At 44.0% G+C, this 17,022-nt stretch overlaps 1 protein-coding gene across 1 annotated transcript in view; it reads left to right on the top strand.

Annotated features, from left to right (window-relative positions):
- The first annotated feature begins 7,073 nt into the window (after positions 1–7,073).
- Positions 7,074–17,022, top strand: part of LOC126237215 (division abnormally delayed protein-like) — a 631,733-nt gene continuing 621,784 nt past the window's right edge. Inside the window, exon 1 of the mRNA XM_049947101.1 lies at positions 7,074–7,605. Coding sequence (XP_049803058.1) covers positions 7,416–7,605 — 190 coding nt within the window. The 5' untranslated portion in view covers positions 7,074–7,415. The remainder of the gene's footprint in view (positions 7,606–17,022) is intronic.

Genomic DNA, 17,022 nt, shown 5'->3' with positions numbered 1-17,022 from the left:
GTGTAAAATATGTTTATGGACTGGCTCATGTTTGCATATTGCCGCTAAACACCAGTATCTTTTATAACAATTGCGAGCAGTTTGAAAACAAACTCCTCTTCCATTCGAATGAATTTACGAAACAAATCTCGATCTTGAAGTCTTTTTGATGAAGTACATCATTTTAGGTGATTTGTAGGCAATGCCGCATCGAGAACGTGGTTTATGCACGCACAGACTGACGTTAGACACTATATCTTAGCTATACCCAATTTAAAATTGAAAATGAGATGAAAATTTAACTGAGTTAACGAATAACTCCTGCTAGTGTGTATCTCAGATCGTTGTACAGCATTATACACTGTTCCTCTACCAGAAATTCGCTGGTCAAGCCATCGTCGAGTCCAGAATCTTCGCAATTTTCTCCGCTCTTGTACAACAATCCGGCATACGGCACTACTGGTTAACGCGATTTGCGCTCTTCGCGCTCTCCAACGGCCGTTGTCGGCTTTATTAGCCTTGAAAACCACGCAGTTTCTTTACGAAAATGGACGCGCGTAATATGACTGCGTACTTGCCCTCGGCGGCTGAACTTCCCCGAATGGACTCCCGGCACACAATGCCGTACAGTCATTTCCACTTCCAGTCGAGCTACCAATCATCTATTCTCCAAGTCCCGGAGTCGAATTTTGTTACTGATATTTACCAATGTAATCACTTGCGATCAGTCGAGTCTACTTCAAAATGGTTCAAATGGCTCTGAGCACTATGGGACTTAACATCTGAGGTCATCAGTCCCCTAGAACTGAGAACCACTCAAACCTAACTAACCTAAGGACATCACACACATCCATGCCCGAGGCAGGATTCGAACTTGCGACCGTAGTGGTCGCGTAGTTCCAGACTGAAGTGCCTAGAACCGCTCAGCCACACCGGCTATCCGCAAGATGGGTTCCGCGGTTGCTCACGCTTGACCAAAAACGGAATCGTGTGAAGTGTTGCAAGGATGGTTTGCAACTGTTCAGGTTCTCTGCCTCGTGTGGCTGGGTGTTGTGTGCTGTCCTTAGGTTAGTTAGGTTTAAGTAGTTCTAAGTTCTAGGGGACTTATGACCACAGCAGTTGAGTCCCATAGTGCTCAGAGCCATTTGAACCAACTGTTCAGGAAGAATCCGCAGGACTTTAAGCGTCGTTTCGTCACTGTGGATGAAACATGAATATATTACTATATTCCTGAGACCAAACAACAATCTAAACAATTGTTTACCAAGGGAGAATCTGCACCAAAAAAGGCGGAGATCAGTCCTTCGGCCGGAAAGGTTATGGCGACTGTCTTTTGCGATTCGCAAGGGATAATCCTCATCGACTATCTGGAAAAGGGTAAAACTATTACAGGTGTATATTAGTCATCGTTATTGGACCGTTTGAAAACCGAGCTGCAAGAAAAACGCCGGCGATTGGACCGCAAAAATGTCCTTTTCCATCATGACAATGCACCAGCACACACCTCAGCAGTTGTGGTCGCAAAATTAATGGAAACAGGATTCCAACTCGTTTCACATCCCCTCTATTCTCCAGACGTGGCTCCCTCGGACTACTATTTGTTCCCCAATTTGAAGAAATGGCTGGCGGGACAAGTATTTTATTCAAACGAGGAGGTGACTGCAGCAACTAATAGCTATTTTGCAGACTTGGACAATTCCTATTATTCGGAAGGGATCAACAAATTAGAACAGCGTTGGACGAAGTGTATAAGTCTAAAAGGAGACTATGTCGAAAAATAAAAAAGGTTTATGCCAAACACGTAAGTAGTTTTTATTTTTCCACGGACTTTTCACACGCCCCTCGTACTCTGATATGAAGAGGTTCGCCCAGGAGAGAAATTCGTGACCGGACGCATCAAGCCAGTCAGACGGCTCATGGCTGAAAAAAAAAAAGAGAGAGAGAGAGACGCAGTTCCACCAAGCCAGCGCGCACCGCAGCCATTTCGCTCGAGACCTTGCCACTGGCAGTTCTTTCGAAGATCTGAAACTTTGAAGAAGTGATGGAGGAAACCTGTCATGCAGAGATAAATATTTATATATAGGGTGAGTCACGTAAGTGGAACATCCCTTTTATTTCCAGAATAATTCCAGGTTTTCTGCAATTGATTGCTCGCTGTGGCTACGTATTCTTTCGTGCGAATAATGTTCTGCACCCTAGTATCAACCGATATATATATATATATATATATATATATATATATATATATATATATATATATATATATATATACGTGAAACCCCATAACCCCATGCTATTCATAACTGCATTCAGTAGCTCTTGGAAAGACATTTACTTTAATATAACGCTTGCTAGTAGTGACGTTGCAACTTTTCATAAAATAATGCGAGAAATGCACTAAAATTGAAAAGCAATGTGGACAGAGTCGGTTATTGCGGTGCAATCAACTCCAAGCAAAACTCTCATGCGAGGCTCCGTCGTTGTAGCCCGATACAGCTAGATGGGCCTACGCTACTGATTATCAGATAAAACCTCTCTCATATCCTATACGACGTAAATACCCGGTCAGCTATGATTTTTGTATATGGCACTACGGGATAAGCTAGCTTCTACGCATCATATGCGGTTTAGGGAAAGTATTTCAAATGTGCGTATGTTTCCAGTTTCTTGTGCAACATTTAAAGTTTCGTCAGGCAATTTTCCATTACTGTTTCGACAGCATTTGTTTGATATTCAGCGTATAAAAGTGGAATGTCTAACTTCCCCTCATTGCTGTACATTTCTGCATGCAAGAAATGTTGAAGCAAAAATGACCTGCCGAAAGACAACGCAGTTCCTGCTTGTTGTGCAGTACAGATAAGTAAACAGTCGAAAAGTTTGATACAACGACGTAGACTGCGATGATCATGTTTATAGCGCAATAGCCGATTTCAGCTGACTTGCTTTTCAGTTTCAGAATATTTCTGGGCCTCTTTTTCGAAGAGTTTCAGCCTCAAAATTAACAACCGTTGCACCACTGTTTCATCTTTTAAAGCGCTTTCCGATGCCGTAAAAAGGAAAACTTACTATTAAAAAAAATCATACTTCCTTCAAAATCTTGACCAATAAAAGAGTGAAGACGTTTTATTACATACTAGAGTACGCACCTCTTAGCTAACTGTCATTTCTCGAAAACCTCATTTAGATAACTAAAACAGATCACGAAATAAAAGGGATGTTACATCTTATATTACTCACCATGTATACCTTTACTCAGAACTCTGCATAAATTACTTTTTTAAAAAAAATATCTTCCTTCGTGGGCCTTCCCTATGTTTTCTGCCCAACAAATCATGCGATCCATCATTCTTAACACACCAGTATTTGTACTCATCTGTTCTAACACCCCACAATATCGTCAGTGGCTCTGAGCACTATGGGACTTAACTTCCAAGGTTATCAGTCCCCTAGAACTTAAAACTACTTAAACCTAACTAACCTAAGGACAACACACACATCCATGCCCGAGACAGAATTCGAACCTGCGACCGTAGCGAACGCGCGGCTCCACACTGAAGCGCCTAGAACCGCTCGGCCACCCCGGCCAGCTATCGTCAGTGGTTTAGACATTTCGATGCACTCTAATAATAATGCTCTTTCGTGTTGTTTTGAACTCATTTTCTACAGAACTTTACATAACATAACCTCCTTCGTCTGTGTAGCATGCGAGATGCTATCACGAATATTGATAATACTGCCCACAGACGGCACAACATTTCTAGGCAGCGTAATATATTTGTAGAGTTTCCGGTGTTCTCAATATTATTGCACAACCTCTCAATCTTACTCCTATATGGTCAATATTACTGCAGCATCAGGGAAATATTATCATTATTATTGACCGTCTAGGTTCCGCTTCAGATAATTGGCCTTTGAGTAGCGTGTAAGTTGTTCTGTCTGCTTCTATGGCTAATTTACTGCTCGAACATCGCTGCCGCATGTGTTGGAGGTCATCACTAACGCTTTATTCCAGCTTCGCCCAAGAGCCCGCAGATTTAATACCAGTGCAGAAAAACCACCAAACGGACACACCTTTTGTGATTTATTTCACCGTAACACATCAGACGGCAGCAAAGATGTTTCGTGCAAATTTCACATTTTTGTCTTGACACATTACAGCACAGATGTCTGCTTCGTTGATATGTGACATATTGAAACCTAGGGTAGATTTATTCTGTTGTTGTTGTGGTCTTGAGTCCTGAGACTGGTTTGATGCACCTCTCCATGCTACTCTATCCTGTGCAAGCTTCTTCATCTCCCAGTACCTACTGCAGCCTACATCCTTCTGAATCTGCGTAGTGTATTCATCTTTTGGTCTCCCTCTACGATTTCTACCCTCCACGCTGCCCTCCAGTACTAAATTGGTGATCCCTTGATGCCTCAGAAAATGTCCTACCAACCGATCCCTTCTTCTGGTCAAGTTGTGCCACAAACTCCTCTTCTCAACAATTCTATTCAATACCTCCTCATTAGTTATGTGATCTACCCATCTAATCTTCGCATTCTTCTGTAGCATCACATTTCGAAAGCTTCTATTCTCATCTTGTCTAAACTACACTCCTGGAAATGGAAAAAAGAACACATTGACACCGGTGTGTCAGACCCACCATACTTGCTCCGGACACTGCGAGAGGGCTGTACAAGCAATGATCACACGCACGGCACAGCGGACACACCAGGACCCGCGGTGTTGGCCGTCGAATGGCGCTAGCTGCGCAGCATTTGTGCACCGCTGCCGTCAGTGTCAGCCAGTTTGCCGTGGCATACGGAGCTCCATCGCAGTCTTTAACACTGGTAGCATGCCGCGACAGCGTGGACGTGAACCGTATGTGCAGTTGACGGACTTTGAGCGAGGGCGTATAGTGGGCATGCGGGAGGCCGGGTGGACGTACCGCCGAATTGCTCAACACGTGGGGCGTGAGGTCTCCATAGTACATCGATGTTGTCGCCAGTGGTCGGCGGAAGGTGCACGTGCCCGTCGACCTGGGACCGGACCGCAGCGACGCACGGATGCACGCCAAGACCGTAGGATCCTACGCAGTGCCGTAGGGGACCGCACCGCCACTTCCCAGCAAATTAGGGACACTGTTGCTCCTGGGGTATCGGCGAGGACCATTCGCAACCGTCTCCATGAAGCTGGGCTACGGTCCCGCACACCGTTAGGCCGTCTTCCGCTCACGCCCCAACATCGTGCAGCCCGCCTCCAGTGGTGTCGCGACAGGCGTGAATGGAGGGACGAATGGAGACGTGTCGTCTTCAGCGATGAGAGTCGCTTCTGCCTTGGTGCCAATGATGGTCGTATGCGTGTTTGGCGCCGTGCAGGTGAGCGCCACAATCAGGACTGCATACGACCGAGGCACACAGGGCCAACACCCGGCATCATGGTGTGGGGAGCGATCTCCTACACTGGCCGTACACCACTGGTGATCGTCGAGGGGACACTGAATAGTGCACGGTACATCCAAACCGTCATCGAACCCATCGTTCTACCATTTCTAGACCGGCAAGGGAACTTGCTGTTCCAACAGGACAATGCACGTCCGCATGTATCCCGTGCCACCCAACGTGCTCTAGAAGGTGTACGTCAACTACCCTGGCCAGCAAGATCTCCGGATCTGTCCCCCATTGAGCATGTTTGGGACTGGATGAAGCGTCGTCTCACGCGGTCTGCACGTCCAGCACGAACGCTGGTCCAACTGAGGCGCCAGGTGGAAATGGCATGGCAAGCCGTTCCACAGGACTACATCCAGCATCTCTACGATCGTCTCCATGGGAGAATAGCAGCCTGCATTGCTGCGAAAGGTGGATATACACTGTACTAGTGCCGACATTGTGCATGCTCTGTTGCCTGTGTCTATGTGCCTGTGGTTCTGTAAGTGTGATCATGTGATGTATCTGACCCCAGGAATGTGTCAATAAAGTTTCCCCTTCCTGGGACAATGAATTCACGGTGTTCTTATTTCAATTTCCAGGAGTGTATTTATCGTCCATGTTTCATTTCCATACATGGCTACACTCCATACAAATACTTTCAGAAACGACTTCCTGAGACTTAAATCTATACTCGATGTTAACAAATTTCTCTTCTTCAGAAACGCTTTCCTTGCCATTGCCAGTCTACATTTTATATCCTCTCTACTTCGACCATCATCAGTTAGTTTGCTCCCCAAATAGCAAAACTCCTTTACTGCTTTAAGTGTCTCATTTCCTAATCTAATTCCTTCAGCATCACCCGATTTAATTTGACTACATTCCATTATCCTTGTTTTGCTTTTGTTGATGTTCATCTTATACCCTCCTTTCAAGACACTGTCCATTCCGTTCAACTGCTCTTCCAAGTCATTTGCTGTCTCTGACAGAATAACAATGTCGTCGGCGAACCTCAAAGTTTTTATTTCTTCTCCATGGATTTTAATGCCTTTTCCGAACTTTTCTTTTATTTCCTTTACTGCTTGCTCAATGTATAGACTGAATAGCATCGGGGAGAGGCTACAACCCTGTCTCACTCCCTTCCCTACCACTGCTTCCCTTTCATGTCCCTCGACTCTTATAACTGCCATCTGCTTTCTGTACAAATTGTGAATAGCCTTTCGCCCCCTGTATTTTACCCCTGCCACCTTTATTCTATGGTTATGAAATATTGAAATTTACGAAAACAGTCGCGGCTTTCTCGAATCATCGTGGATAAAATAATGTAATCGTGTAAAAACTGGCTCACTATGGGAGAGTGCGATGATATGCAAGTCTGTGACGAGTAAAATTCAATATTGAGATGTTTCTGTGGGTGGCGGTGATCGGATGACATTCAGAAACGTTATAGCCTTCCTTTATTCTCCACGGCGTCGCATTCCACTCGCGGCTCGGAAGTAACCGAATTCTATTTTGATGCAAATGATGGAACTCGTGCCGCAAGCAGTTGAAATTCGTGCCGCCAGGTGGCCGCAGTAGCGCGCCGCTCCAATGCCGCGCAGCAGATGCCAATGTTTGTCGGTAGATGACGCTCGCGACGCGGTCAGCGTCCCATGAATGTGTGTATCGGCGTAGTGGGGGCGGGTAGGCGGGCAGAGAGCGTGCTTGGGAGACGTGCAAGCATGCGGTAGGTCGCATCAGCTGAGTAGTTTGCCAGCGTCCGTGCCGGCATCAGCTAGTAACCTACTGTGTGGCAGTGTGCTAGTGCGCGCTGCGAGCTGAACGGTGCGTGCGGCGCGGAATAAAGCGCATGTCCGCGCACGTGTGAATACCGCCAGATTCGTATTTAGTTCCAGCCTTCGCGCGTAGCTGTGAATGCGCATTCCAGCTACCGGTCGTCTCCAGTGAATGCTTCGTTTTCTCCCGCCGGCATTGTCGTGTAGTGTTTCTTCCCGAGTTTTTATTTCGGTAGACACCGGCCGGAGAAAATGGCGAGAAGAGAGTTGTGTTCCGTGACAGTGTTGTCATTTCTGTGCATGTGTACCTATGTCGTGTTTGGGAACGCACTCGCGGGTACTGGACAAACGCCCGAAAATATGGTGACGTCTTGCGCGTCTGTGAAACCGATCTTCGAAATGAAGAATATATCGGTTGACATACCGGACAAGCCCATAAATGGTAAGTTTCTGCACTGCATTCTTTTGCCTTTTTCGCAACAAGCGCTGACAGTAACGGACAAATTAGCGAAATGCGTCTCATTTCTGACCAGCTGTAGTTTGCAAAGCCGTTAGCATCCCAACAATGAACTAAAGGTGGAGGATTGTTCAAGTACCGTATTTGTATATCCCACTCAGTTCATATATTTTTAATTGCATCTTTTTTTGTCAGAGATTATGAAAGAATTCTAACGTCTGTGTATGGACCATTATGTCTTCCATTTCGCCTAAAAGCCACCGTTACCGGCGTTTTGAAGTGCGTATATGATGGACGCTTCACGTCTTCTGGAAAGCGAAGTGTGTCAGCTTTATTAATATTTTTACTGGTGAAATATTTTTGTAAACTCACAGTCATAGCGAAACTATGCAGTCAAGAGACATTGCTGGCTAAAGTTTTTACGTACGGTGTTTGCAACAAAATTAAGATATAAAATATTTAAACTGCAATCGTGAACTCGTTTCTGCTTATCAAACCCACAGAACATGCAGTGTTTGGTGCTATTGTTATACATCTATGGCATCCGATACCAGTACTCAAAATTACTAGTGCCGTTTTGCCTATCAGCGAGTGCTGGTGCCCTGTGCATTCAGTATTCCGATAGCTCGTTTAAAGCAGGGTCCGTCGAAGATTTTCGGTATAAATTACAGTAGTTCAAACGAAAATACTTTTTTTATGCTGCTCATTAAGTTTTTTTTTTATTTTTCTCGTGCAGCCAGTCGCGTTTCACCGTAGTTACTAGGCATCTTCAGTGGATCAGGCAAAACGTGTCTGGATGCACAAAAAAAAAAAAAAAAAAAAAAACTGAATGTGCAGCATGCAAAATGCGTTTTCTTTCGCTCTGGTGTAATTTATATACAGCAGCTGCGAAATTGGCCAACTCTTGTTATTTTCCGTTTTTTGTTGACGACGACAGCTTTGCACACATTTTGACAGGTTGACAAGAAATGCGCTACAAGCTTTGTACGGTTGTTCGCTCTGTAGGAAATGCCATTTGTAGCCTTATTTTTTGTCCAGTTGTGCACGAGTTGTATCTGATTTTACCAAAGTTTCCTGATCCGGCCAGATTTAGTGCTGTATTTAGCATTTTTGTGGTTTGTCACTGTGATGTTACCATGAGGTAAACCAGAATCTGCTGTTTTGATGAGAAAATTGCAAAGGACATATGAATTTCATGAGCCTTTCGCGCCTAATTTTCTCCGTAAATCGTTCTACATAACGGTTTCCTCTGTAATCTCTAGCAGGTGTCCCCGTGCATTAAGTAGCAGACGGCGTGTCTTTTGTAGCAGGCACACCTGCTCATTCATACAGCAGCAGCTGTCAATGCAACGCACGCAGCGGCTGTGCGAATGCCGCTCTCAGAGCATACCGGCGACCGCACGAGTTAAGCAAGCGGCCATCTGCTAACTCTGAACTGAACTGCTAACCTCGGCTATTTCTTGACCTCGCCCAGCGCGCCGGCCTTCGGCGTTGATTAGCGGAACTTTGGTCTCGCTCGTTTGACCGATATGGATGAAAGACCACCGTCGCCTCGGTTAACGGAAAATGCTTCGACGGGCCATGCTTCAAACGCGCTATTCAGTTACTGCCTGCACAGGGCACGAACGTTCGTTAACTGTTTGGCAACACGACACTGGCAATTTTGAATGATGCTGTAAAATGTCATTGAAATTGTACAACACCACCATAAAAACTACAAGTTTTTCTGGCTGCCATGACCTATTTCTATGAGTTCGAAAATTAAAGCAGGTAGAATATTTTATGGCATACAATCTTTTTGATGTAATGGCACGAGCTTCAATGCCTGCACCTCGCGTAAACCTTTTCACCTCTTTTAGCGAACTTGTTTGCTTGATCATGGTGCCTTAAACAGTAGAGAAAATTGCTATTCTAGACCAGTCGTCCGGTTTCAAATATTTTATACTCGTCCTCACCGACACATTATTTTCAAGCTCGTAAAAATCTTCTCACTATTCTCAGTCATTTTTTAGATCGCATAGTAATTTTAATGTAACTACTAAGTGAAATTAGTTTTAAATGATTTTGCCACCTGTAAGCAACAAACGAAATCAGCAGTCTTTTGCGGGGCAAGGCTACATAAACCAAGCGTGTTTCGCAACATTTAGCATCCAATGCGCAGATATTTACGTTAATGTACACGGAAGGTGAAAGACTAACCTACAACATGCAATGATAAAGGAACTATAAAGCAGAGTTGCAACTGTTCGTGAAAGGGACTTTTCTATTTTACATCTCCAGTTTTAATTTTTTCTCCTTTTTTTGTACGTTTACGTGCGAAATCGAAAATCCTGTAAGCTATTTTCGATATATTTACCGATAGGAAACTTTTATCATTCATTCAGCGTCTCTTCGTTTTCTCTGAGCAGTATCTACAAGAAGGGTCCACACGATGGAAGATAGCTCGTCGTTACTTTAACATTACAAAGAAGCGGACGTAGCAGCTGTGACAAAAAAGTTTTAAAAAAAATATAAGAGCCTGTTATGGCGAGCAAATGCCGTAAGTATAAGATTAAAGTTAGTGATAAATGAAGTACTTGTGTTTATTTTTCATCTGAAGAAACATATACCCAGGATCGTGTCAATTTTCATAGAGGGAAAAGAAAAAGTTGAAGAAATCGGTTTTGTCGTTCAGGGTGTAATAACACCTTACACTTGTTACAGTTATCTCAAACAGAGACACCCGCGTATTGCATGGTCCTACGGTACACCTTACACTTCTTAGAACATCTCAAACCGAGACACCCGCGTGTCGAATGGTCCTACGGTATATTCGTTTTGGATAACCATGAAAAGTAAGTTTCCCACTTAAATAGAGCTAAATTATTGTATCTTCCTCATGTTTCGCAGAGATTAATTTTAAGGAAAACATTTCTAGCATGCCCTTACGAGCCGCTCATGGACGGCTGGAACAAAGTTAAGTGCACACTCTCAATCAGGCACTGCCAGCCACTATCGACAGTGACACCTTTAGATTAAATTTTTTCAGTTTTCTTGTGACGATGGTAAGTGAGAACGGCGTCAAAAACTTTAAGTTTGCAGCGAAGCCCGTCAGGACAAGAAAATGGAGAAAATTTTATCCGAGTATGCTGTCGCCAGAAACTGCTTTTCCATTGACAGCCACAGCACTGTGGACAAAAAAGACTTTACGCTGAATATGACGCGGAGTTAGCCCCGTTTCCTTGCTCTCTTGCGTGACTAACTGGCCCTGTGTGACTATAAGACAAAAAAATGGCTCTGAGCGCTATGGGACTTAACTTCTGAGGTCATCAGTCCCCTAGAACTTAGAACTACTTAAACCTAACTAACCTAAGGACATCACACACATCCATGTCCGAGGCAGGATTAGAACCTGCGACCGTAGCGGTCGCGCGGTTCCAGACTGTAGCGCGTAGACCCGCTCGGCCACCACGGCCGGCGCTATCCCACGCACCCTGACCGCAGTTTTGTAGGCCTACGTCAATCTGGTGATTCGACCTGCTGTGCTACCATTCATGAGCAGCATTCCAGTGATGTTTTCCAACAGGATAACGCTCGTCCACATGCCGCTGATGTAACGCAACATGCACACATAGTGTTGACATTGAGCCCTGGCCTGCTCGATCAGCATATCTGTCGTCAATCGAGCACGCTTGGGACAGCATTAACCGTCCCTGTATTGACAAAGTGCAACAGGCATAGAATTCCATCCCACAAACTGACATCCAACACCTGCATTACACAAAGCATACATATTTGCATGCGTGCGTTCATCATTCTGGCGGTTATACCACTCATTAATGTACAAGCATTTCACATTTGCAGTGCCTTATGTTGCGCTTACATTAAACTGTGATCTTGCAATATTAATCACTTCAGAACATTACCTAGACAAATGTATTCCCGAAATTTCTTCACTCCACTGTAATTTTTTTGGTGTTGCGATTTTTTCTCGTCAGTGGATATAGAAAACTGGGTGCATGGAACAGGCAACCTGCGGTGCGAACATAACGACTGAACATATACCGTTCCGTACCAACCGTATACCACACATTTTCGCATTAAAAAAAAGAAAAAGGAAAGAAAAAATGGCGAAGTGCGAGTAGGACTCGCCCTCTGAGGGTTGCATACAGACTTGATTATGTATACTGATAGTTCCTCAGTCCTGGGAATCGAAAAGCTCGACAATTTTTGCCTGCTATCAGTATCGATATTGGCAACATACCGGTCCCCGGAACTCCAAGACTGTATGAAAATCTCTACAGTAGTTCCTGAGACTAGCCAGGAAATACCAAAAGAAGCTAGTGGGGTCTTAAGTTTATACATATGAAGAGACAAGACCTAATAACTTATATTGATGTACATTCTAAAACGTGACTACAACTTATATTTTATGTTTGCATGCAGTAATAATTTTCTATTATGTTTTTGACGGATGATGCATAAAATGTAAGTTCTAAAGGCAAAAATATATTTTTATGTGAAATAATTAACAATTTTTCCCTTACTTTTTCCCCTACTTGCACTGGGCTTCTTACCAAATTTCATGATTTTACGTGAGCGGGACATACGTAAAGGTTTTACTGAGTGAGTTGGCGAGTATCGATATATGTGACGTAAATGGCCGTTGGTTGCAGACGTAGAAGCTCGTATGTTTTACACCGCCAAGGGACCGTGACATAAATTTGAACTTGATACGCATACCCGTTCCTGAGAGAAAGAGCTCTTAATAGAGGGACAGACAGACAGGCGGATGAGAAACGACAAAAAAAACAGTTTTCGGATTTCTTCGTGTACGTATACTGTGAAACCTTGCTTCTTACCAAATTTCATGTGTCTAGTTCAACGGGAAGTACCCTATATAGGTTTTGATGAGTGAGCTTGCGAGTATCAAAAGATATCTTTTGATTGCATTGACTTAGAAGCTACCGTTTATTATACCGCCAAGGGACCATAGGCCTTAGTTTGTGACGTAAATTTCAACTTGATACGTCTACCCGTTTGTGAGAAAAATGGTTTTAACAGTCGGACAGACAGATAGACAACAACAAAGCGATCCTAAAGGGTTCCATTTTTATCGATTGAGGTACGGAACCCTAAAATTGAAATCTGAGTTAATGAGGGCCGGACAAAGGAGGTCCTGGTATATCGCCGCTTTGACAGTATTCACTTCCAGTTGCCTGTCGTTATGATTCTCACAAGCAAAAACTTACCCACCAGAAGGGACAAGTTTAGCAGTATCGGCAGACGCTAACATTCAGTAGCTGTACCCATGCAGAGGATTTCGAGTTGTAAACAACACATTCACAGAACAGTAGTGGAAGCTGACACATCTGTTTGCTCAAGAAAGATACAGGCGATTTGACGCATCAGGATGCTGAGTGTCTGCAGATAAGATGCTGCGGATGCCGCGACACTGAGCGAGCTCACATCCTGATGGACTGCGGCGGCGAGTTTTGAAATGCGATGAGCCAGCCATGAACGGTTGGCACCGCTGAGCAACCAGGAACCTTCAGGCAGACACCGTCTCCATTCAGTAATCCTGTAGCAACGCAGCGAATGCTTGCTGTTTCGCCAAGAAAACTGTTACACAGATACAATAGTACGGTAGTTCACAATAGTTAAAAGTTTCTTCCGCTTCATCTACATCCTCATCTGTGCTCTACAAAATACCTTACGGTGTGTGGTTGAGGATGTTTACAGTACAATTTCCATTTCCCCCGTACCTTGTTACATTCAGTAATCCATTCAGTAATCCTGTAGCAACGCAGCGAATGCTTGCTGTTTCGCCAAGAAAACTGTTACACAGATACAATAGTACGGTAGTTCACAATAGTTAAAAGTTTCTTCCGCTTCATCTACATCCTCATCTGTGCTCTACAAAATACCTTACGGTGTGTGGTTGAGGATGTTTACAGTACAATTTCCATTTCCCCCGTACCTTGTTACATTCTAGTACGGTGCGTGGGAAGAATGATCGCTAGCAAGATTCCGCGTGCGCTCTACTTTCTCTGTTCGTTCGCGAGACGTATGTGGACTTCCGGGAACGTGCGCTCTGGCAATATTAACAGTAGTGCTCTCCGTATTTACAAAGCGCTTCTCTTGTAATGTCTGCCACCGTGATGAACATCTCCGCCAGGCTGTCGCGCCTACTAAACGTGCTACTCTTCGGGCATTTCTCTGTTTCTTGTGTTAAAGGTCCCTTGCTGATGAGCAGTCGTGACATTGCGCTTGATAGTGGAGGCAAGACAAGAAAAATCAAGAAACGCTCAAAGGGTTTGTCAACCTAGAAGAAGCGTTCGACAATGTAAAATGCTGTAAGATGTTCAAAATCCTGAGAAAAATAGGAGTAAGCTGTAGGGAAAGACGGGTAATACGCTATATGTACAAGAACCAAGAGAGGACAAGAAGAATGTAAGGCGAAGAAGAAAGTATTCGGATTAAAAACGGTTTAAGACAGGTATGCAGTATTTCACAATTGTTCAATGTACACATCGAAGAACCCGTGTTGGAAATAAAATTCAAGGTGGAAGGATGACATTGCTGTCCTCAGTGAAAGTGGAGAAGAATTACAGAATGTATTGTGTGGAATGAACACTCTAATGAGCAAAGAGTATGGATTGAGAGTAAACCGGTAGAAAACAAAAGTAACGAGAACAGCAAAAAAATTGATCATCAAAATTGGTGATAACGATGTAAACAAGTTCATTCCTCTACCTTAAAGCTAAATAACCCATGACGAACGAATCAAGGACATAATAAGCAGACTAGAAGAGGCAAAGAGATTATTAATGGCCAAGAGAAATCTACTGGTAACAAACATAGGCCTCAATTTGAGGAATAAATTTCTCAGAATGTATGTTTAGAACATGGCATTTTATGATACTGGATCATGGACAGTGATAAAATCAGAACAGAAGAAAAAGGAAGCGTTTGAGATTAGGTGCTACAGAAGAATATTGAAAACTAAGTGGGATGATAAGGTAAAAGTAGATATGTTAGAAGCATTCAGGCACACTGTGTCATCGATGACATTGTGGGATTTCCTCACCCACCTCTCCCTCCTCTGTCTGACAAAGGCAGATGTATAAAATGGCGTGAAATTCAAATTTCGGTGGCAAATTAAAAATGGCTCAGCTGTGCTAATGATGTTCCTATGGAAGCAGGGCTGATGTCCTAAGTATGAATTGGTGGAAATGCAAGATGGTGCATTGTCGTGCTGGCTGACTTGAAGTACTGGCTCTGGCTCTATGATGTCAGCCGGCCGCGGTGGACGAGCGGTTTTAGGCGCTTCAGTCCGGAACCGCGAGCCTGCTACGGTCGCAGGTTCGAATCCTGCCTCTGGCATGGATGTGTGTGATGTCCTTAGGTTAGTTAGGTTTACGTAGTTCTAAGTTCTAGGGGACTGATGACCTCAGATGTTAAGTCCCACAGTGCTCAGAGTCATTTGAACTATTTTTTCTATGTTGTCAAATCGAAGGCTTGGAATACTGGCACAGTCCTAGTATGACATCATATCCAAGATGGTGGACCTGGAATACAAGACGGTGATCGAACTTGGCAACCAGGGTATACTGGAAGAGCTTTATGATGTCAGAATCCAAGACTTGGAATATTGGCACTACCTCTATGACGTCACTATCCAGATCAGACCTATAGAGGTAAAATTCTGGCTTACTGGCCCAGACTTGACATAATGGGATAGGTTCTCTGACTTCAGAATCTAAGTTCTGAAATACTGGCACTATGCCATCAGAGACACAGGATGTCTGTGCTGGTCCAAGCCTGCCTTGTGACCCACTTGAGGTATTTTTCAAAGGTATTATTCACTGAGAGGTGTATCATCACTGCTTCTCCTGACTCTAAGTTCGGATCTCTCCACTTTAAGCAAACACCTGTGGAGGTACCCTACGGACACGTTGTCGCCCGAGGTAGCTGACCGTGTCCGAGCTAACACTTACTGGACGCCGACCGGACCGTGGCGCAATGAGCTTACCCCGTTTTCGTGGTGGTGAAGTTCTTGACCGCCATACCGTTTGAGAAGTCCACTGTACCCAAATTTTGCTAGAGGAAGGCAATGTAATTGTTCTGACATTCCATAGCTGGAACAGTCTTGATGTTGCCGCACCACATGACCTAAATTAAAGTGACAGGAAATGTGAAACCTGCACGTATGTTCCGCATGGAAATGGAAAATCTAGAGATATGCGTTACTTATTTAATGCATCCGTCCTTATAGAAAGGAAACGTGCGTTGCAGACAGATGTGTCTACCTGTTGTAAAAAAATCGAACACTTTATGTAGATGTGTGTGTCTGCACGAATGTGTACATAGTGTGAGAGAAATTTCAAATGCAAACACCGCACGTAATTAGACGTTTTACATGTAAAATTCATCACAAAAAAATGAGTGTACGGGATGGATGACTCGATATTAAAACAAGCAGTAAGATATAATGCTCGCGGCAAAGCTCCAGTTTCGGCATGGAATCCTCATTCTTCCGTTTGAGAAGTTTGCTGTAGCACGCTAAAGTAACCTATAACCCACATGTGACTGACTTCCATAGTTGGAGCAGTCTTGAAGGCACTGCAGCACACGACTTAATTTAAAATGATGGGAACCACGAAACCTGCACATACGGAAATAGATATATCAAGAGGTGTGCAGTACTCATCCTAGCGTTGGACACTTGTGAGGTGGTTCAGAGGCCATAAAGTTAGGTTCAGGTACTGTGCTTATAAAATTCAAAACAAAAAAATTTGTGGAATGGTTAGCGGCTATTTCATCGGCAGGAAGATAGTCATACGTCACAGAAGAATCAAATCTGAGAACATGTACTTACCAGACATGTAGCAATAAAATTTGAGAGCTAAACGCGTTTATATGAAGTAACAAGGTGGCTCGTAACAATCAAAATTGCGGTAAATACTTTTTACGAGAGTATCGGTCTGTAGCCTAACCATTTTGCGCGACATATTTCATGACGAGAAAACTCAACTACCTTTACATCAGAATGCACCGCCAACTGACGGTAGATGACTCTACTAGCTATCGACGACGACACAGCACAGACCGTTCTCGCTTCCCGCGCCCGGGTTCCCGGGTTCGATTCCCGGCGGGGTCAGGGATTTTCTATGCCTCGTGATGACTGGGTGTTGTGTGCTGTCCTTAGGTTAGTTAGGTTTAAGTAGTTCTAAGTTCTAGGGGACTGATGACCATAGATGTTAAGTCCCATAGTGCTCAGAGCCATTTGAACCATTTGAACAGCACAGACAACCACCACCATCAGGTGGAGGGAATATGAAAAATAGGATAGGAACAGTTCCACCTTTATTTAAACAAAAGTCACCGCAACCGCAGCTGTACCTGTCGTCAGTTGATCGA

Source organism: Schistocerca nitens, chromosome 2 (genome assembly GCF_023898315.1).
Source record: "Schistocerca nitens isolate TAMUIC-IGC-003100 chromosome 2, iqSchNite1.1, whole genome shotgun sequence".
NCBI classification, from domain to species: Eukaryota; Metazoa; Arthropoda; class Insecta; order Orthoptera; family Acrididae; genus Schistocerca; species Schistocerca nitens.
Note: the sequence above shows the minus strand (reverse complement) of the source record. Positions and strands in the feature narration are given on the sequence as shown.